This window comes from Crocodylus porosus, unplaced genomic scaffold, assembly GCF_001723895.1.
Source record: "Crocodylus porosus isolate Cpor-Errol unplaced genomic scaffold, CroPor_comp1, whole genome shotgun sequence".
NCBI lineage: Eukaryota > Metazoa > Chordata > Crocodylia > Crocodylidae > Crocodylus > Crocodylus porosus.
This window is the reverse complement of record NW_017728886.1, coordinates 87,935,370-87,957,604: the sequence shown is the minus strand read 5'-3', so window position 1 is coordinate 87,957,604 and position 22,235 is coordinate 87,935,370. Positions and strand designations below refer to the sequence as shown.

At 41.4% G+C, this 22,235-nt stretch overlaps 1 protein-coding gene across 4 annotated transcripts in view; it reads left to right on the top strand.

Moving 5' to 3' along the window:
* The window catches only part of ELMO1 (engulfment and cell motility 1), a 446,831-nt gene that overhangs the window by 206,463 nt on the left and 218,133 nt on the right, over positions 1-22,235 (top strand). For 3 of the 4 annotated variants that reach the window (XM_019538714.1, XM_019538705.1, XM_019538731.1), the window contains one exon: positions 5,721-5,825. The exons of the other annotated variant lie outside the window; for it this stretch is intronic. In XM_019538714.1, coding sequence (XP_019394259.1) covers positions 5,721-5,825 — 105 coding nt within the window. The remainder of the gene's footprint in view (positions 1-5,720; positions 5,826-22,235) is intronic. 4 annotated transcript variants of the gene reach the window in all.

The following is a 22,235-nucleotide window of genomic DNA, read 5'->3' as shown; positions in this document are numbered from 1 at the left end:
GCCCCCCCTCCCCTGCCCCCTACTTACCAGCTCCATGTCTGGCTCGAGCTCACTGCTGCAGCGGCTGGGGATTCTGAATATTTTCCGAATAGATTCAGACCTTTTTATTGGTCCCCTGATTCAATTTGGATTCAGAGATTTGGCCGCCAAATTTGGTCAAATCTCCTTCACATCGAATCAGCACCCAAAGCCTCTCACAGCCCTACCAAGCAGTAATCTCCAGTTTTTATACTGGTTTTTAACTTGCATATCAATTTAGTTAAAGCCTCACAACACCCTGAATTTATACCAGCATAAAACAGTTTATCTTAATACAACTTATTTCTCTGAATTGGCCCAAGTAAGATAGCCATGTAATGGTATTTCTGCACTGCCCATATTGGATGGAAAGGCATGGAGTTAAATCATGAAACTGCACCTAGGTTGTAATATAACTGTGCTTACTCTGGGGGAACCATGCCTCTTTAATTCCCTATTGAGTAAATTTAAATTGGTAAAAAAATGTTTGTAGACAAGACCTGAGACTCAAGGGGTCTAAAAACCTGACTTTATACATAGCTTTAAGTCCACAAGAATGCATTTAGTATGAAACTATGCAAGGTTCTTCTACCATTGTCCCCTTCAGATTTAGCTGGCATGACACAGTAGTAAGTGTGTATGTGTTGTCTGCCTGATAAAAGGAGGATAAGGGGATCTGTTATGGTTCTCAAATTGAGGGACTGGCACTTTAGATCAATCTGTAGCTTGCTTATGCTTTTAGCACTGGATATCCTTCCTCTCTTCCCTGGTGTTGGCCCAAGGTCATTGCTGTTATGTGAAGAAAGCAATTTTTCCTTTTCTTCCTTATGTCCCTTTTGGATATTCATTTTGTCAATCAAATTTTCTGCCTCTGCCTCTCTAGCTCAGTCTTCCATAGTCTGTGACCCTTTTTTATGTTAAGAGAGAGCCAGAATTCATTATCATTCAAATAGTGGAGGTTACTTGTATCAACATTTCAGAAATATCATATTTGATCCAATGCATGTTTTGTAAAGAGCCAGGAAGTGTAAGAAGGGGAGTTGGTCAAAAATAGAACTTTTATTGCCATGACAATTTTGTCCTCATTTCGCGTCAGTTATTAAAAAAATTAAAGAATAAATGTAGCCAAAAAAAAAAAGAAGCATTTTGGAAAACTTTAATCCGATATCCTAACTATCTTTGTTTTTGATGCAAAGGTTATTGCCTTCTGTGCCAAGATGCATTCCCTCTCTTCCTTCCGCTTTATACTGCTTAAGGGATATTTCACAAATTCCTTTTTCATTTTAAATGTCCCCTTGATCATGCACATTACTCAGCCTAAAATAGCAGCTGACTAGATCCATGGGTGCATTTCAGTTGTCTTGGGCTAGGGGCATGAAAATGATTCAATTTTTGTGTCTTTACAGAGACACAATGGACATTTTAATATATAGTTTCCTCTTGCTAATAGTTCTGCTCTTATACTGAATATGAATTATTGACAGGTTAAAACCAACCTGTCAAATATCTAAAGACAAGAGATTCTGCAGCTTGAAATTAGTTCCAATGATGCATGAGAGTGAATAGAATTCCATCTCAACCTCCTGTAGTTTTATTGGCCCTGCAGAACCAACCAGAATAAAAGTAGTAAAAACATGTTTTTGTCAGTAAAGTTAGTAGATAGGACTCTGAATACACACAAGGAAAAGATTGTTGGGGTAAAAATCTATCCTATTCTTATATAGGCACTTTTCTGATAATAAATGCACTTTTAAAGTGTCTCACAGCTGGGTCTCACACAATGAAAGTGTGATTGCTGAGTGACTGGGGACATCTCTGCATGTCAGAATGATGAGTGGAGATGAACACTGAAAAGGCGATTCTGATAAGAAAGTGTGTAAGGCAAGATAAGAATTTCAGATGAATCCATACCCCTGGGTCTTGGTCTTTGTGAGAGATAGCTATGCATGTTGCTTTTAAGAGCCTGTTTAGAACTGCAAACATTGAGCTGCATGAAATTCACCCTAAGCAGATTTCATACTATCTGATCCAAGGCTGGATTTGTTAACAAAACTGTTGAACAAACCTGGGGCAGATTTGTGGTTTTGCATCTAAGGGTGCCTATACACATGCAGCAAGGCTGTAATTACAGCACATTGAAGCAGACTCCATCACATTCATCAGCATCCCCATGCTGAAAAAATGGTGGTGGGGATGTTTTAACTAAAGCTTATTCAATGAACTTTAGTTAAAGTGCCCCTGCTGCCATTTTTCAGTGCAAGGATGTTGATACATGTGATGCTCCAGGTGCTTTAATTAAAGCGGTAAAAATGCTTTAAGGACCTTATTGCACAGTAATTTTGGGGAGCTCTTAACCCTTGGATTGTCCAGACATTAACACCTGAAACTGGTTTAAGCATTCATTATGCAGCAAAATCCTGCCATTTCAGGGCAGGATTTTCTCTGATCCATGCCATCCAGCTCATGCTACACTAAAGTGTATGCAGTCTAAGTTACACCTTAGTATTGGGCCTGCTTCCCCCTCCCCCCACCGCCCTCCCTAATACTCCAGATCCTTGCTCACTGCCCCTTTTCCACTCTTCCTCCTCACTTGTGGCTGCTTGTGCTGTCTGTCCCGGGGGAGCAGACAGGGAAGGGCTAACCTGCCACTAGCTCTCTGGGCAAGCTCAGCCCCTAGAAGAGCAGCAGGTTGGGGCAGCAGGTTAACCCTTCTCTGCCTGCTTCCCCTTGGATGGAGAGGCAGGCAGCTACAAGTAAGTGACTGTGGGGTGGAAGAGCAGGGAAGAACCCCAAGGAGCAGGGGGAGATCCTCAGAGGTGATGGGGTGGAGACCAGGGGGAGGGTGGGAGGCAGTGGGAAAGTCACTCAGAATGGGGGTGAGGTGTGGGTGGCAATTCTTACCTTTCAGTCCTCAAGGTCCCCACTGGCCTGAAGTGTGCTGCAAACTAGAGAGAGCACTAATATTGGGTGCATCTACACATGAATTTAAGTGCGCTTAAATTTAATGCACATTAAAGTAATGCACATTAAGTATTTTTGGCAGGTGTCTGTCTACATGTGCTGGAATTTGAGATTAACTTTAGTTCCAAATTGCTCCAGCCCTGCCAGGTGACCCTATGACCACCATGGGAAGCTCCACCCTCAAGACACATAGCTGCCAGCACTTAGCAGCCATCTTGAAACCACACCCACTGCACTGTTGCCTCTGGGCTGATGCTTCCTATGTCAGAGCAGCAGCATGGCACAGACACAGGTAGAACATACCTGCCCTGCTCTTGCCATCCTGTGCTTCCCATCCCTGGCTGCCCCAACTCCTGACCCTGGCTCACTTGCCACCATTCTGAGTGCCTAGCGCTTGGCCACCTTGCGCCACCTGCCTCCTCCACCCACTTTGGCCACTGGCTGGATGACTAGTATATAGTGTTCTGGGGCACCCACTGCTGCACAGTTGCAGCAGCCAGCCACAGTAACCACAGGCTCCAGGATGCCCCCTCTGGGACTGCTGTCACCCTCCTGTCCCACAAGCCCCACCACGCCAGCCAGGACTCGTGGCAACATGTTCTGCTGCAGGAATGGGATGATGACTAGTGGGTCAACACATTCTGGATGACTTGGGTGACCTTTGAAGACCTGCTGCACCAGCTTCAGCCCTACCTGGAGTGTCAAGACATGGAGGTGCACCTGACTGTTCTCTCTGACACCTGCCTGCCGCGCTACCCACGCACACCTTACCCCCTGCCCACCCCCCAGCACTACTCCAGGAAGATTGGATTGATGATTGAACTCAGTCATGGCCACCCACTGTGCCAATAAGACCTTGGTCTTCACGCGACTTGACAGAGATGATGTGCTGGACATGCTACCTGCTTCATCATTCTGGGCCCCTGTGCAGCTGTCCCTGCAATGATGCCCCTGGAGGGTGGACAGGGGCATGGCCAGGGACAGGGAGCTGTGCAGCAGAGATGCGTCACCACAGTGCCTGCAAAGAGACTGCTGGGGTTGTATAGGAGCAGGGAGCAGGGCCAGCACCCCTGGGGGAAATCTCAGGGCTGGGCAAAGGATGCAGCAGGCTGCAGCCCTTTGCAACATTCACCTGTAGCCAAGGAGCAACTCTGGCTAGGGGACAGGGTGGGCACAGGCTACCTGGGTCTTGTCCAGGGGAGACAGTCAGGGGTTGGTGGTCTCATGCTGACAATGCTGGCTCCTTCAGGATACCTATGCTGTATGCCCCAAGGCACAGAATGGGTGGAGGCTTTTATAGCTCAGCCCTGGAGGAGGAGGAGAAAGTCAGCCAGGAACTCTGGCTGGCCCTCTAGTGGCTGGGCAGACCCAGCACTAAAGTCCCTGCATTAATGTGCATTAACACATTAATGTGCTTTAATTAATTGCACCGAAATTTGATACTCGCTTTATGCAGGTATCAAATTTAGGTGGGATTAACCTAAATTTGCCATTTTTAAGGTGCATTAAGGGCACGCACATGTAGATGCACACTCTTAATGTGCCTTAGATTGGACTGATGCACATTAAGTGTGCATGTGTAGACATGTCCACTAATCAGCATTTGTGCAGCTCACACTGTAAGGTGCAACAAGGTCCTAAAGTCCCTGAAATTACAGATTTTTACAGCTTGGTCTAGAAGCTTCCACATTTTACCTAATTTCCATTGCCTTGCCATGAATTCTTGGGTGCAATCAAAGCCAAAATGCAAATTTGAAATTCAGGTGTGTAGAACTTCCCTAAATGAAATTGTTGAATTTTGGAATACTTTGCTTATGACCCTTTACGTCAGGGGTGGGCAAAATACGGCCCAGGGGCTGGATGCGGCCTGCCAGGCCATTCTATCCAGCCCATGCGGCCCCTAAAAAATTTAGAAAATTAATATTTATCTGCCCCTGGCTGCCTATCATGCAACCCTCTATGACTTGCCAAAACTCAGTAAGCGGGGCCCTCCACCCAAAATAATTGTCCACCCCGCTTTACCTTCAGAAGTCCATGAGATCCAAAACAGTTTATATATGTTACCTTCTGAACTCAGTTACTTTCTGTGCTCTTCATTGCACCTTTGATATAAAACAATATGTTCTATATAGATAGATATTTTGCTGTGCACATACATAGTATGCAAGTATTTCCAATTTCATGTTCAATGTAAAAATGATACCATGGGTGGGATTTTTATAAATATCCATGTAACTTAGGAGCCCATGTCCCACTGACTATAAGTTTTGTGTTCCTGCATTATTTGAGCTTTTGAAAATTTACACAGTGAAATTTATGAAACTGATGGATCAATATGCCCACCAGATAATAATTGTACTTAAGCTTTTCAGAATATGGGTCATCTCGTTATTTCTATACATTACTTAGTTGATTCTGGACTGGCACCCTAGGGTTTTACTATGACCCCTGCTACACATGACACATTACGCAATTATGTGGTTAATCATGCAAAAAAAATTACGCTGGTGACATGTACAAAGTAATTATCACACGATAAAAAGAACTATCCAGTTATAAAAAGAGCCAACCAGCTGTAAAAGTAGTGCTAGAAAATGTATAACAACTCTGTAGCTGGTTTCTCTGCATCTTCAATTTGAATGCATAGCAGGGCCTCATGATACATTTATTAAAAGATAATAGTAGATACTGATAACTTTAGCACAGATGTTTACAGAGTAGTCTTTATTATCTTTCCACAGAACCATGTAAACCCAGCAATGGATTTTACACAGACCCCTCCAGGAATGCTAGCCCTTGACAACATGTTGTACTTCGCTAAGCATCACCAAGATGCATATATACGGGTAAGGTTTGTTTCTCATTTAACAGATTAGATTCCCAGTTTACATGCTTTATATAATTTCTGCGCATAATTTCAGGAAAATAGATGGGATCCTGACACCACACATAGGGATTAACTACTGGAAAGAATACCTGACAGCATAAAACACCACCATTTTAAGCTTTGGGTCAATGTTCTACTGTTTGTATAACTAGTTCAGATAATCTAAAAAACTCTTTATTTTCTAAGATTATGTACAAAAAAGGGTGGGGAGGTGGGAATAAGCATGTGCCTTATGTGATGTATGAAGGAAGGCTTGAATGATAAAAATATATGTATGTATTTTTGCATATTTTTACACATAGCAGCATGATTCTGTGCCCTTCTCCATTCCCTTTACCTAGTCAAAAATGCACCTCATCTCTGCAGGTAGGAATTTCTCCAGTGCTTGACTAATAACCACCTTGTCAACTGACCTTATCAACAGTGTCCTAAGAATGAAGATAGTCCTACTGGCATGGCATTGGAAATGATGCACTTCATTTGGCAAAGTGGGAGAAAAGGAGTATGATTCACTTTGCACACCCTGCTCCTGCCCCCAGTCCCTGCCCACTCCTCCTCCTACATTGGTTATTTTAAAGGCAGTTTGGTAACAACCGTTTATATGTTGTCTCCTTATGTAAAGAGTCATATAACGGAATAATTCCAGCATCTAAATAGAATCAGTTTTACTGATTTTTAACTGAAACTGAATATTTTGCCTTCAGTAAGCCTTCCTAGTATGAATGAGAACAGAGGATGTGGAAATCAATTTGGTAGAAGACCCACAAGTCAAATGGTCCTGAAATAGCTGGGACAGCTAAATGGTGCAGTTCCAAGGGGGTTTGGGGATGGGGAAAGAAGTCTATTGAAGTCTTCCTTAAATACATCCAGAAAATAATAAATGTATAAATCATTGCTGGTAATTTTTTTACGGGAGCACTGTAAAATATGGTGCATAAAGGTGCTAATAAAATGTGAACTTTTAAGTTATGTTCATTACCCTACAGCTGTCACTCAAAGAAGATGCCTTCAGTTGTTTGCAAAAGGGCATGCTGACATCCAGTCCAAAGCAGACCCATAAGCAGAATGTCACCATAATTGGAAACAATAAGGATACTTGTCAGATTTGCCCTTTAAAGACCTCTCATACACAGCTCAGCTCTAATGTGGCCATTAAAGAAGCAGGGGTAGCATGCAATGCAATGACTATTATGTCTGTATTTAAAAAAAAAAAAAGAAATCAGGACCATTATTATATATTAAAAGATCAACTTTAAAAAATGACCAAACAACTAAGTTGAATTCTATTTTCTTTCATCGTCTAAGAGAAGTAAATACTCATTGTCTTTGAAATGTATTAGAAGCTGGATGCTACTGTCCATAAACTCATTTTTGAACATCCTGATCTTGAGAGATGAAATACTCTTTGCTGAAGGAGCACAGCATCTGTTCCCAGTTGAGAACAGGCCAATTTTTTTGAATGTAGGAGTAAAGTAGTACAGTTGGAGTGGTATTGTGGCCATGGTGGTTTGGGGAAATATATGAAGCAAGATTTGTTTGGTGATATCCTTTCACTGGATCAACTGTTAAGTTGGGAAAGGTGTTAAGTAAGCTTTTGGGCACATAATGCCATTCCTCCTTTCTCACTTCCCTTTTTCGTCACTTTACTGCCCCATCATCCTTTCTTAAGTGACTGTTTTCATGTACATAATGCAATGAAACACAAGGTTTTTTTTTTATTTGGTCTTTCATATAGAGCCACATCTGTGTCTTTCCAATACCCGAGGAAAGCATTTTGTGCTGAAAAGCTTGTTTAATATCTCTCCTGATTATTAAGTAGGTCCAATAAATTTTTGCAAAAAAGGCTCTTGCTACTGAATAAAAATCATCATGAAATTTCATCTTTTTCTTTAAATTCATTTTTGCAAGTACTTAAGAACTAGGTTTGCAAATTCACCCCTATTTAAATGCTACTCAGCTTCTTGGTCATGGCTTTACTTGATTCTGCAATGTAAATTTTTTTCTAATACCATTCTGATTGACAGGAGTCCTTGCATTCACTGTATACATTATTCCCTTGTATATGCGTGCCTGTTTGTATATAATCTATGTTATTAGGGTCACTAAATGCTTCTTGTGCATTAATAAACTTGTTCTCATGGCACCTTGAGAGGCAGCAATTTTATTCTCATTTAATGAACAGGGATTTGTTGTACAGGGTGATTTAAATGACCTGCTCAGGTCATAAGAGTTTGCAGCAGTTCTGGAAATCCACCCCAGACCTCGTGAGTGCCTTCATCACTTGAACACTGTCTCTGCCATCCCAGCTAACCACATTGTTCCAATGTACCATGTTAGCATTGTGCCCAAACAATTCTGGGATCAAAAAGTTGGGAATGTAACTGGAGTGCTGCAACTCTTTGATCATAGGAAGACATCTGGCTTTCATGTCATTCATCTCCTTGTCTCACAGACCCTGATCTATCCCAGCAGGCCACATTCGTCTTAGCAGGTCCCTGTTGGATCTTCCTGTTTAGCTCTTGCTTGCTTGTTTCCTTCTCTTTTTGCCATCCTCATGCTCTTTACATGTCTTTTAACATGTTATTTCACAGCTCTTCCTGAACTTTGGCTTCTGGTGCTCATTTCTCTGAGTCTCACTTGTACCCACTCCACTCCTCAATCCTGCCAGACGTGATCAGTCATAACCCTACAATGGATTTTTATGTGATCTCAGTAACCATCTATTCCCAGCTGTCTCTTCAAACATACCTCTGCTTCCCCACACACCCCTTGCTCTGGAATTTAAGAGAAAATGTCACAAAAGTGGAGTTTAAGAATGTGATGCTCATACTATAGATGAAAATCTTTAAAACTCCTCATATATGAAATTCAATATTAATGAACTGCACTTCTGTTTTGACATCAACACTGTATACATTTTATCTCCCCTTGCAGATAATAAGGATAATAAGCTGATTGAGAGCAAAAAGGAATGGGGAGGGTATGAAGAAGGGTGTTAGAAGGAAAATAAAAAGGAAGATTTTAATACATATGGCTTGATTTTATGCCCATTGAAGACAATGATAAAGCTCCTTATGATATTAATGGTTCAAGATGAGGCCTCAGTCTTTTAAGTAGCTGAGCCAGTGTTCCTAATCCAACAAGATAATTAAGGATATATTTAGTTCCAAGCATATGAATGGTTCCATTGAAGCCAATGACACAATGCACATGCTTAAAAGGTCAAGGTACATTTGTACTATTCTGGATTGGGGCTATTCTCAGCACCTTACAGGATCATCCTGAACCCACAGTGAATGTCTGTGGTCTCAGTGACATTACGTGAGGATTCGGAGCTGAATTACTGGAGTGTAGGTGACATTCACATCCGTGCCTTACAATTTACTTTGTAAAATTCTAGCCTTTGCTGATGTACCTATGAAACTTTTATTAGTAGCTGCAGTCCTGGAGCCTGTTATGATGTCTAGAGGAGTCTCGTCCTTGGTTATGTGGTAACATTCAGGGACACTTAGAATTGTCAGCAAATAAAAATATCCATTGTGGCCAATGCTTTTTTTAAACCTTCCTACATTATGATTGGAACACAGTGTCCTGGAAGAAGAAATTTTGTAAAATTGCCCTTTGTAACAAAGTTAATTACTGTACGTTGGGTTTCATTGAGGGAATATCCATGCCCTGGACTAATTACAATCTGAGGCTCGCAACCAGAGCTGATGAGAAATAAAGTTACAAGCCAGACAGATTCTTATCCCAGGATGTGGGGAATTAAAAGGTGTATCATCAAGAAATTGTGCTAGTTATACTGAGGGCACCTTCTTCCTATGTCCAGCGTTGTGAGTGGCTTTACAAATCCCTGAGCTCTAAATACACTTTATAGCTCCCCATCAATATGGCTACAATAAATGTATTCTCCTCTACTTACTCCCTTCCTCCTCAGCCTTCTGACATTGCCTGTGTCCGGTTTCATTTGGTGATTGAAGGAAGACTAATTTTTCTTCCCTTCAATGAGTAATCTGTTTAGAATTAAACTGTAGGTAACAAGTGGAATACCTGGGTGGAAAGCTAAATTGGCTATGATTATGGGTATGTCCCTGGGAAGACTAGTAGCTAATCAGGTTGCATAATCAGGGTACATTTTGTACAGTCCTCAGCTGATTACAAATCTCCGTATTCTCATTAGTAATGGATGGTAGCCAGCCAGGGTACAGTGATTTTTATAGCTGTGTAGTTATTTCTCATCTGTACTATGAAAATGCAAATCAGCAGCTCTCATGTACAAAAATTCCATGTTTTTTCTCCAAATAGATCTAACCTCAGCTTGTCCTTCCTGGTAAAGCGGAAAGCTCCAAAATAAACCCAGTATTTAATGTGCATGTACATATCACCATAAGTCTGTGGTACAGTCCAAAGGGCATGAACAACCATGTCTGTAACAGGAGGAGCTTAGTTGCAAAAAGTCACACAAAGTTTTGCAAAAGCACCCGCATTCCGCTCATGTTGAGCAGATTCTTTTTGGTATTGGTTGGTGGAACTGGAGCGTGCTCCGTCCACTCCATGCATTCACCTGGTATTCCAGTGCTTCCAGGACCGGTGCAAAAAAACCCAAAAAGCAAAAAAACAAAAAAACCCCATTGTTTAAGGGAAACTGCACGGAAACAGCGCTGCTGAAGTTGATGATGTTAGCCTGATTTTTTTTTTCAGATACTTTGCTTATGCCTCTCTTCATGCATGTAAAGCTCTCCAAACATGCTTGTGAACATATGGAGCTATTGAGACAGGGCAGAGTAGAATTTATAGGCCTTGTGCTTCGTGAAAGGGTGGAGGAATGATATGCTGTGTCAAAAAAACCCTTAAAACAAAGGAGAATGCCAGGTGATGCATGGCAACTGCAGATGGAAGAGATATAGTTGTATCTTAAAGGACGAAAGAATCTCAGGAAGAAAACAGGACTGTCATACTACTGAAAGAGAAAAATTAGAGACAAACTTGAACAATAGTTTATTGGAGTCATATTGCCCTTCCTTTTACTCCTCTCCCCCATTCTGCATTCTTCCTTGCTTACTGTTCAGCAAGACTGTTGTTACTCCAATAGCTGTAATAAGTTTTTGTCGATGTTTTATCCAACTCTCTCTCTTCCTCCTTTCCTCCAGTTCAGTTTTTAAGCTCTGAGTTGGTTTTTCATTTTGGCTTTTATGTTAATTGTTCCAGAATCTTGCTGTCTGTTTGTTTACCATTTAAAATGATTGTGGTCTCCAAGGGGGAAAGGTTGTTTAGTAGAAATAAACCCTGGTTTCTCTGATTATATGGTTTCCTAGCTACCTTATGGTTTTGAGAAAAAAAAGTTTGCTGCTGAATTAGCTTTTCTTTTTTCTTTTTTTTATTAATTACTTTGGCAAGATTAGTGATTTAAGTGAAGCACACAGCAGTTATTCATGTTCCACTTAAATCTATTGCCATCCTCAGAGGGCCTGCTTTTAAAAGGTGCAGACACATAATAAATGCTGTATGCACCAATGGAAGTAACACTGAATCTCTGGAAGAAATTAAAGAACTTTTAACATTCCACAGGAAAAATTGGCAGTTTCCCAAGCTACATAATTACAGGACAGTTCATACTGTATAATTAAAGTTAACAGTGAAGCAAATGATTGGAATAAAGCTTTGTGACAGATATTCTTTTTGTTCTTGTGGAGCAGACAAGTTCTTTCCCCCTCCCTGTTCAAAAACCACTTCAGCAGCAATTTTGACTAATTTTTAAAAATAAAATTGTAAGTTACCATTTAAATGCATGCTATACAGAGCAGAGATATTTTTTTTATTAGAGTGGCAATTTTCTTTACAGGGAACCTGCAGTAATATAGATCAGAAACTTTTCTGATGTGTAAAAAATAGCTTGATGGAGAAACCTTTCCTTGAATTTTTTTTTTTTTTGGTGTTACAGCCTTTGTAGTTTATTTAATCTTTCCATTACCATTGCGTTGTCAGAAAAATTCAAACTTTCTCTAAAAACATTGTTCTTCTGGATACACTTAAGAGTGAATCATAGAGCTTTGTGTCCATTAGTATACACATAATTGCATACTTGCTAATATTAATAAAATGAGGAATATTGCTTTTCCTATAGTCTGTCCATGCATATTGGTAAAACTGAAATGATTGTAGGCTATTGCAAGGGATAGTAGTATACAATGGACTGACCTCTCTACATGCGTGACATTGTAAAATACGATGATCACTTATTATCCTCAGTTACTAATATGCTGGTTTATTTTAAATCATTCTCATGCTTCACTGTGGGTGTATGAGGAAAAAAGTCCTAAGCTGGGACTATTGTGGAATCACAGAATGATCTTGGCTCCATGATGGTGTCCATAAGTTTAATCTAATGCATGTGTTTTGGGTAATGTGCAGCTTTTAGAAATGGTTTGTACTTTTTTCCTCTTAGATTATGAGTTAGATTTTCATGGCTTCCTAAGCTCAGATTGTGTCTGTAGAAGGCAAATGCTATGTCTCCTTTGTCCAGATTTCAGGTCTCACTGGTGGATGGGAAATTAAGGCTAAATCCACAAAAAGACTGAGGTGTCCCAGTGCTGAACTTTGCAGTGCCTAACTTTTAGGGGCAGCTTACTACAGACCTGAATTGTATACCTGGGTTTTTTATACAACACCTGGGAAGAGTTAGGTGCTTCAGAACTGGATTCACAACAACCAGTACTCTGAGTTGGGACATGCATAAGGTATCTAGCAGGAAAGTCAGAGGCGTAAGCGTCTTGCTCTGACCTTCAGGGAGACACCTCCTGTTCACTAAGGATTCATTGTCCTGAACCACCTCCTGGAGGTAAATGCCCAATCTTGCTCTTCCATAAACTGGGGGGGTGCTTGCATGTATGTGCAAGTTCTTTGTATTTAGCTACAAATGGTGGGCACAATGCCACCCTTCTTTTATCTACAAGCTTATTGGGTAGATCCAGGTTTTGAGAGTCCTCAGTTAAGTTTCTTCCTCTACTTGTTAGAGTCCAAATGCATTTCACTGCTCTCAGGAGACTGCCCTGCTCATCATACAGTAGGCTTTCCTAGGTGCTCTTAGTCCCCCTGTTATTGTTCCATTTTACTTGCTATGCTTCAATAGTTATCAGACCAAAAAGAAAAAGTTTCTAGCATCTGCTCCAGTAACTGTTGAGTTATTTTATCCAGTGTCAATTTAATATAAAATATATCCTGAGCGATAGGAAATCTGAGTCCAAGTTTCTGTTCCAAATCCAGCAGGAGGGTTAGAAACCAGATCTCCGAAGTGGCTTGATGTCCAGGTTAATCACTTGGCTCTGAGGAGGCCATTCCTATCATCATTTCATTGTGAAAGCTAGCCTTTATTTTCTAGATTTCCTTGGCTTTTCATAAAAGTGGTCAAAATGCCCCAAATCAAGGGGGCACATTATTTTTCATTCACAATGATCCCCACCCCCTGCCCTCCCATCTGCTGAACGTTTCAGTAACTTTAAGTTTTGGGCCAACCTGATTTTTTTGTTTTTTGGAACTGCCAGTGAATTGACAACTCAGGTATTCACACACAGCAGTAATACAGATGTAATCTTTCTGGCAAGCAGTTACTTGAGTCACTTTTTTCTTTTTCTTCTTTGAGCCTTCAGAAATGATGTGGAGGAGTAGGTGTCATTTCTGAGCCACAGTGATGCAGATGAAGATTCTATGCTGACATTCTATGAAGACCATTCATAACTTTAATGGGTTGAGTCAGACTGTGTACTGTATATTTTATAACCCGTACATTTGTTGTATAGGAGGCTGCCTCCACATCCTTCCGCCAATTCACAAGTCTCCTTGTGCCTACTCATTCCACTCTGATCAAACATGATTAGTCCAACATATAATCAGAGCAGTTTCTCAAAGTAAAATTCAGGTTGATTCCTTTGATTTTTTTTTTTCCACCTGCCCCCCTTCTCCCCCCCCCCGAAAGGGATGCAGTGTATTTACAATTTGTTCAAGTCAGTAAGAAAAACAGTCTTTATTGCATGCATTTTTTCTTGTATCACATTAGGGAATATGATTTAATATATACAGCCTGTTTTCTAGGTTAGTAGTTCCCAATCTTTTTGATTCTATTGCTGTCTTCAGTCCACTTCACTATTTGCTTTTGTCTACTCTTTTCCTCTCATCCTCATTTTATTTATTTTTCTGTTATCTATTTTTTTTTGGACATTTCGCAAGGTTTTAGATGACTCTTCTTCACCCTAAAAAGCTATTTTACCTACTCATTCCCTCACTTATTAGAATGTGTCTCCCACTCTCCACCATTTTCTTGTTCTGATCTCAGCAGTGCATGCTGGAGAGCTGAGGGTGCAGGGACACAATTCTATTTTTGTTAGAGCTGTCCCATTTTAAACACCTGTCTTGAGCATTCTTCTGCTTCACCACATTTCCTTTAAGAAGCTGACTGCATGGCAGCCTTTGTGTAGTACATCTATATCCACCTGGACATTGTTTCCAGTATCCCTGTAGGATGATCCCTCACATTGCTGCTCAAGCATACCCCTTAAATTGGACTTGTTATTCATTCAAAGCAAGCCTCCCTAGTTATGTCCCCTATGGTGGTCAAAGGCTCTGCTTCCTTGAGGGCTGATCAGCCTTTCTTTGTTTCTGCCCTTTTAATCAAAAACCTCAACTCCTTTCTCCAGCTGCTCTAGCTTAGAATCAGTGGCTGTGATTCAAATCCTTTTCTCTAGGAGGCGGTATCTGCTTTTTTTTGTTTGTCAGAATTTATGTAATTTCACAGGAACACAGTAGAAGACAAAGAAGGAATGATGTGGACCAGAAGAATGGGAGAGAGAGAGAGCACAAGAACCATGGGACAAGTACCAAGGAAGGCATGGTCAGAGAAGGCAGCAGGAAAGGTTTAGAGGGGGCACTGGGTAGAGGAACAAGTTTAGAAAGACATTAGGGCTTCTCTAAAAACAATAAATAAATAATAGCCTGCCTTTGATAACAAGAAAATTGTGAAAATGGAAAGGCAGAAAGTTTAGTCTTTTTATGATCTCTTATTCTTTTCAAGTAATAAATGCAGCTTCTAGAGAACTCAATGGACATTGCAGGACTTATGGAAAAGCCCACCACATACCAACTGTAGGGAAAATAAAAAAAATGCAAAAACAAAGAAGACAAGACAAAATAAAATCAGGTTTCTTTTAACATTTAATATGCTCCCTAATTGTTCTGTCCTGGATCTAGGGAGATGGATGTTGTTATTTTAACCAACTCCCAGAATATTTTGAAATTTGCCTATCACAGATTGTAGTAGAAGCAAGTCTTAGTATAGGATCAAAGCAGGTACAAAACTGTTAAAGAAGTCTAGAGAAATACTAATTTCTAATAGGCAGCGAAGCCTGTTAAATCCATCTGCTTTGGGACTCACTATAAGTATAGTTGTAGTGGATCTTGTCATCTTTGACTCTGTTTTTTCTTCCCAATTGTAATGAATCTCTGTTGTATTATCTAGCTCAAAGCTTGGTGCGGAAATCTAAGACATACACCAGCAGTTGCTTTGGGGCATATCTTGGCTAAGTTTAGTGTTGTTTTTAAGATCATGAAATTATATAGTGAAAAAATTTGATTGAGTCTATTGTTTCAGAAAAAAGACCTATATCTTGTTCTTCAACTTAATGGGCTCAGTGGAAAATTCAGCTAGGAATCACAGAGACATAATGTAAAGTTTCCTGCAACCATATAAAGCAAATCAGACAAAATTTTATTTCCTCTTTGTTGCCAGAGACTACATTATTTCCCTATGATCTGGCATTAACTTGAGTTTTTATTATGTATGAATTCTGAAATTTTGAACTTTTTCCTGCAAGTATTGATTTCTTGTAAAAGGTCTTTTTTTGTTTTGTGTTTTGTTTTTTTAGGGGTTCTGGGCACAGTTGTAATGAAGATTTCTATTTATTATGATATACTGTAAAGTGTGTACATAATGGATCTACAGAAAGTCATATGTACTGAGAAAAATATATTTTTTTCTACATGTTTCTTAATCCCTAAGTTAATTTCTAGGGAAAAAAATGTCCTTTTAGACTGTGACAGCATTTACATCTTTGGTGTAGTTGGCTCAGGGCATGGGCAAATGACATTTTACATTGGTACAGTCACCTTTGCCATTTTACCAGGATAAAAATGTAGCAGACAGATAACAAATCCCAACCCTAGAGAAATTTTGCCCAAACTGGTAGAGAATAGACCCTAAAAAATCAGAGGTAAGAAGTACTCAACTGCTGGTCAGTTACACTGGTGTAGGTTTTGTCTGTTTTCATCTTATCCTGGGGTTACTGATTCCCAGGTAAGCAGGCTGTTGCTTGCTCCCTTGTCACTGAGTGGTTAAGGACAATAATAGGAACCGACAGTCTGAGTGACTTTTAGGGTAGTTGCATTTCTGTCCACTGTATATCATAGTGCGATTTCTGTTGGTGAACAAATCTGATGCAAATTTTGTTGGTGGAAATGTCATCTGTTTGTGCCCTCTGTGCTGATCAAGTCTTAGTTGGAAGCATACATAGTCAAATGTATGGCCAGCACCAAGTCAGCTAAGCCCATTGCTGTGGACCAGAAGCTAAAATGATGCTATTTCCTAATGTTGACAATGCCTTCATTACTATTTCTGACACCCCTTAGTTTTGTTTACTAATTATTATGAAACCCTTGCAATAAGCAGACCACAGGAAAAGATGTTCCACCAAGAATTGAACAAAAAAGCAGTTGTTTTGCATATAGACCTTCCAACCAAGAAGGTGGAAATATACCATCTAAGTCTTTTTTCTATAGCACTTCGCTATCTCAAAGGGCTCCCTCTACACATTACATGAAAGGTATGATTAACCAAGCAATCGCATCTTAAGTGTGATATACAAGCAAAAAGCTACAAAGTTATTCCACAAAAAATGTGCATTAACTTTGTTGCTTATTTTAATTATGTCATTAATTGAACACATGTCTAGGTGCTCCCTGGTGGCCAGGAGCCCCCAAAACTGAGGGTCCCCCTGCCACAGGTGAGCACCACTTGCCCCGCAGCTAAGAAGGCTTGCAGTGATGGCAGTGTTGTCAGCTGTGGGGCTTGCAGTGGGGAGAATGCTGCCCCCCTGGCTGTAGGGCTTGCAGCAGGGAGAAACCTGCCCCTGTTGTGAGCCTTCTGCTGCCACTGCAAGCCCTGTACCTCAGCATTCCCCTGTGCTGCTCCTGCTGCAAGCACCATAGCCACCATTGCTGCAGGCCTCACAGTGGGAGCAAAGAGGAGAATGCTGCCACTGCTGTGGGCCTTGAGGGGTGTGAGCTGCTAAGGGGCAGCTATGGGAGCTGGTACAGGGAGAGTTGAGGATCGCAATCCCCAGCTCCTCCTACACCAGTGATGAGGCATGATGGGATCTTAATGCACAATCAGCCCTCCTGCCATGTATGCATGGCATGCCAGGAGGCGTAATTGTAAATTGTGCATTAGATTCCACCCTGTCTTTCCCTGCACATGTAGAGGGGCCCAAAGAGTCTTACACAGTGAAGAACCATAATTATCCACTTTTATAGATGGGGATAACTGAAGTATACTGAAGGTTAATGAAGTTGACAGGCTGACTTGTTTAAGGTCACTCATTGGAGTAATATGACTCAAAAAAGATCTTTCAAATATCAGTCCAATATTCTAGCTCAGCGGTGCTCAGCCTCCAGCCTGCAGAGTCATCTTATCTGGCCCACAGGGCTCCCCAGGGGTTTGGACATTTGGCAGCCGGGGAGCAGGGGTCATTAAGTTGGCCACCTTCCTCCCTACCAACAGTACTATACCTACAGTCCTGGCAGCCCCAGGCAAACTTTTAGTATGGGGCTCCCCTTCACCAGAGATAATGATAATAATAATCAGACAACGGGAAAAAAAATTACCCTTTTGGTTCCCCTTTCTATCTGGGCCCAGATGGCTGTCCAGTTCATCCATGCAAGTGTCTGGATCTGGCTACCAAATTCCAAGCACCGTGCAGGTCAGGTCCAGGCCAGAACCCCTTCCCCCATGGGACAGGGCCATGCCTCTTCCCTCCTTCTGGATTGGGGCTGGGCCATACCACCTTCCCTGCCTTGTTCCCAGCAGTACTGGATTTGTGCCTCTTTCCCTTTCTGCAGGCCTGTGTTTGGACCTGGCTATGCCTGATTCTCCCACAAAGCTTCTCCCTACCAGCACCTTCCCTCCTTGCAGGGCTAATCTGGGGGCTGGCCATGCACCCTTCCCTTCCCATAGGGTCAGGTCAAGCTCCTTTCCCCTGTGGGGCCAGCCTGCCCCCGCCACCCTCCATGCAGCCAGATGGTGCCTGCCATGCCTTCCCGTGCACCAGATTGGGAACACCTCCTGGGTCTGGCCAATCCAGCCCACCAGGCAAAAAAGATTGAGCCACCACTGTTCTGGCCCTGTGACCACACCACCTCTCTGGGATTCAAAATTAGGGTGAGGGAAATGGTAATTGCTGTGGCAGAAATAGTATTTAAAAATCCTCAGCGTTACAAAGTAGTAGGAGACCTATCTGAAAAAACAATATTCTCTAACCTTTTCCTTCCTTGGCTGTAATGTATTGTTGCTTCCCTAAGAATTTCTGCCTCTTGCCCCTTTTTACATTTATTTTTTCCCTTCCGCTATCCTTCTTCCAGTTGCTCCTTAACTCATTTCTCTTATGCTTTTTGTCTTTCTGTCTGTGCTCTCTTCTGTATTCCAGACTGCCACCAATGCTCCTTTCCCCTTCTACCTTTTGTTATTTCTTTCCCGTCCACTTTATTTTTGTTCTCCCTGGTTCCCCATCTCCCTCCCACCCCACTTCTTCTGTTCCGGTTTCTTGGGCTTGCTTTTTCTCTTTAGTGTTCTCTTCTGCCCTGGTCTCTCTTTTTTTCCCCTTTGTATTGATCTCACCATTTTTCCCCTCTACTGTGACTTTTTTTTTCCTCCACCTTTTTTTGTTGTTAGAGCATTGTTCATTCCAGTTTCTCTCCTCTCAGTCTCTGTAGCTGATCGGGGGGGCGTGAGAGCTGGTGATCAAAGGGACTGTGAGACGAGAATTATCAGGGTATAGCACTCCTATGGGTGTTCAGCACCTACCACACTGAAACCTCCAAAGCATGATTGAGGCCTACGGGTGCAGTAGCAAAGCAAATCCTAAATATTCACATAGATAAATATTGGTGGAGGTGTTATCAGACAGTGAAAGGAGATATCTGCCAGATAATGCAGGGTCAAGATTGAGGCAAGAGAAGATGCGGTTAGCAGTTAAGTGGGGTGGGTGACATCATTACTACTAAATTTTTCTTGTAACAATAATGACATAAAAATGTCATGTATCAGACCAGATTACAAATACTGATACAGAAATATTTTTGGTTGTTACAGCTGAGCTTTCTTTCCTTGCTAGTATTTTCAGCAACTTGCTAAGCAAACATGTTTATTGTCTGACTCTTTTGATTGCTGGCATAACCAGGAAGATCAGGGAAATAAAGATAAAATAAAGTTATTATCAACAGAATGTATAGCATTCTGTTTTGCAGCAGGATAAGATTTGCTAATCCATAAAAAGTGTATTATGAATATACTAAGGAATGTATAGAATTAGGAATTTTTTTCTTCCTTTTTTTGTAGTAAAATCAAACACTTACAGTAATCAGTGCCTCTAAAACATCAGTTTCTGTAACTGTAAAATTTGCATCCACAAATTTAGCTTGGCAAAGCCTCTTCCATCTTCTCTGCTTGTAAAAACACAGTATGTGTCATGCCTTCCTTATTCTGCACAGTGCATGTGAAAAGACGGATGCTAGAATGGAGGTAGAAAGAAGAGCATTCTACAGCTGTTTTCATATTGATTACTCAAATTGCCATTTAATTTGCTGGATAGTACTACACGGTACCTTAACTATTTTTCATGCATTCTTATTGATTGTGGTAATTGTGCCTTGCCTTATATGCATATATGGTGTCACCATTAAATATTTACGCACTCATGAAATGTTAATATGTTGGGTTAATATGAAGCTCAAGAAAACATGTTTTCCAAGAGCAGTGATATTGCTGAGAACAATGCCCTTCCTCCCCGCTTTTCATTTTGCCTCCTCATTCATCTTTTTACCTGCTCTCCTTAGCTGTATCTAAATCTGTGTGAGAACTGCCCCCCCTTCTCACTTATGCAGATTTCATTTTGTATGATAAGAGAAGAAGAAAAAAAACCATAAGTCATTTCAGTGATGTGAGACATAGCGTTGCAATTTATTTACATCATTCTACCACGACTCCTATACTTGGGTAAGGGAGTGGAGTGCTTTTCCTTTGCAAAGATCTCTAAAGCAGGATGACTCATCCTCAGTGCACAGTGGAGATGTTCACATGTTCCTGAAAGGTGGCTATAGGAATGCAAAAAAGAAATTGCAGGGGTGTTTCTTTGATTTAGTACAGCTGCTATCCAGGTATTATACTGAACAATTAGATGTAATTTAAACCCCAACTTTTAGCATAAAAAGTAATTCCACTAGGCAAAGCACCGAACCACTCAGTAGCCAAGAGACTGCCTGCCTTTCTTTCTATCTACCCCTGATACTGTCTCAGTCCTGTTAGGGGTCATAAACAAAAGAGTCTGAATGCCTGGAGGGATGTGGGAGAGTGTTTTTACATGACCTTGGGTCCCTTTTTGTAGATTTAGGGTTGGAATCCATAGAGTTCTATAGAAATTTTAATAAGAACCAATATAATCAATGAAATGTAGGGTTTGTCATCCTACAGTGTTCTCTGGCTTCATTCTTTATATATATACATATAATTTTCTATGAGGGCAAGGTGATACTGATAGATGTTTTTTAAGATAGGAGGCAAGAGTGAAATCCTGCTCCCTGCAAGTCAGTGGAATTTTTGTCATTGACTTGAACAGAGCCAGGATTTAATCCCTAAATTCTTGCCTTATATTCATATATGGTATATATGCATATACACCCTTCTCCACTTGTCTGAGGGAGGCATGGTTCTTTGGGTAGACGTGATATCTTTTATTAGACCAACTAAATAGTTGGGGAAAAGTTCTCTGCAAGCTTTTGGGCACAAACACCCTTCGCCAGGCATAGGGAGACTGCTGCTGTTATGTGTTCTCCAAGGTAGAAAAGATTTACAACATGCAGGTTTGTGAACATACTCAGAGAAGTGGTATGATTAAGGGGTTGGACCACTGGACTGGTGCTTAAAAGACGTGTATTTTGCTTATGTTCATGACTGGGTGACCTTAGGCAAGTCACACCACTGTACCTCTGTGTCCTCCATCTGTAAAAGTGGGTAATTATGGTTTCTCAGTGTTTAAGACACCTTGGCTAGAAAAGGACATTGACAAATGAAGCATGTCAGCTGGGCTGGGATGTGTCCCAGCATTGGAGGTGATCCACTTTATAGGAGGAAATGCACATTGCCTTTTTTCCTTCCTGGTGAGGCGAGACAGGGCTTTAGGGGCCCAGTCCTGTAACCCTCAAGCCCAGGAAGTTCCTGCCTGGCTTTCCCCATTTAGAGACATGCACCTGGGATTTCCAGGGTGCATCTCCATAAGCAGAAACATTCAGGGTTTCACCACTTAAGGAGCCATGCTCCAAATATCCCAGAGATGCATCTTGGTAAGAGGGGAATCTTAGACTTTCCCTGCTTATGGAGACGCATCCTGGGGAGTCTCAGGGGCGCATCTATGTAAGAGGGGGAAAGCCGGGTAAGTGCTCCCAAGTCTTTAGGGGCCCAGTCCTTCATGGGAGTTACTGGGATGTGCAGGGTTGGGCACTTTGAGCCCCCAGAGCACCTACCTGGGTGGGATGCCTTCAGAGTGCTGGCAGCTCAGAACTGCGACTGCCCTTGTGTCATAAAATAAACAGAGGTCTGCTGTTAAATAGCAGCACAAATTAAAAACCTTTTGTCATGGCCACAAACTTTGGGCATTTGTGGTATGACACGGGGTGTGGATGTCTGTTTGCTTGGCCTTTATGCTCCCATCAAAATGTTTAGGTCAGGAGAAAGGCGACCTAAGGCAGCTTCTGTTTCCAGCCTTTGAGATCTACTGATGAAAAGTGCTATATTGGCGGTATATTTCCATCTTCTGTGTTGAAGGGTCTTTGTGAGAAGCAACTGGTTTTCTGTTCATTTCTTGATAGAACATCTTTTTTTGTGGTTTGTGACAAAAATAGTCAGGGGCATGGTGCAGTTGCCACACCACAGACATTGAAAAGGCTAAAAAACTGCCCTGTGCTATTTTAAAGAAGCCTTTTCAAACAAGGGACATAACAGATAAGATACATTGGGTGGGAAAGTGAATTGGGGAAAACACTACCAAGGGGAGTA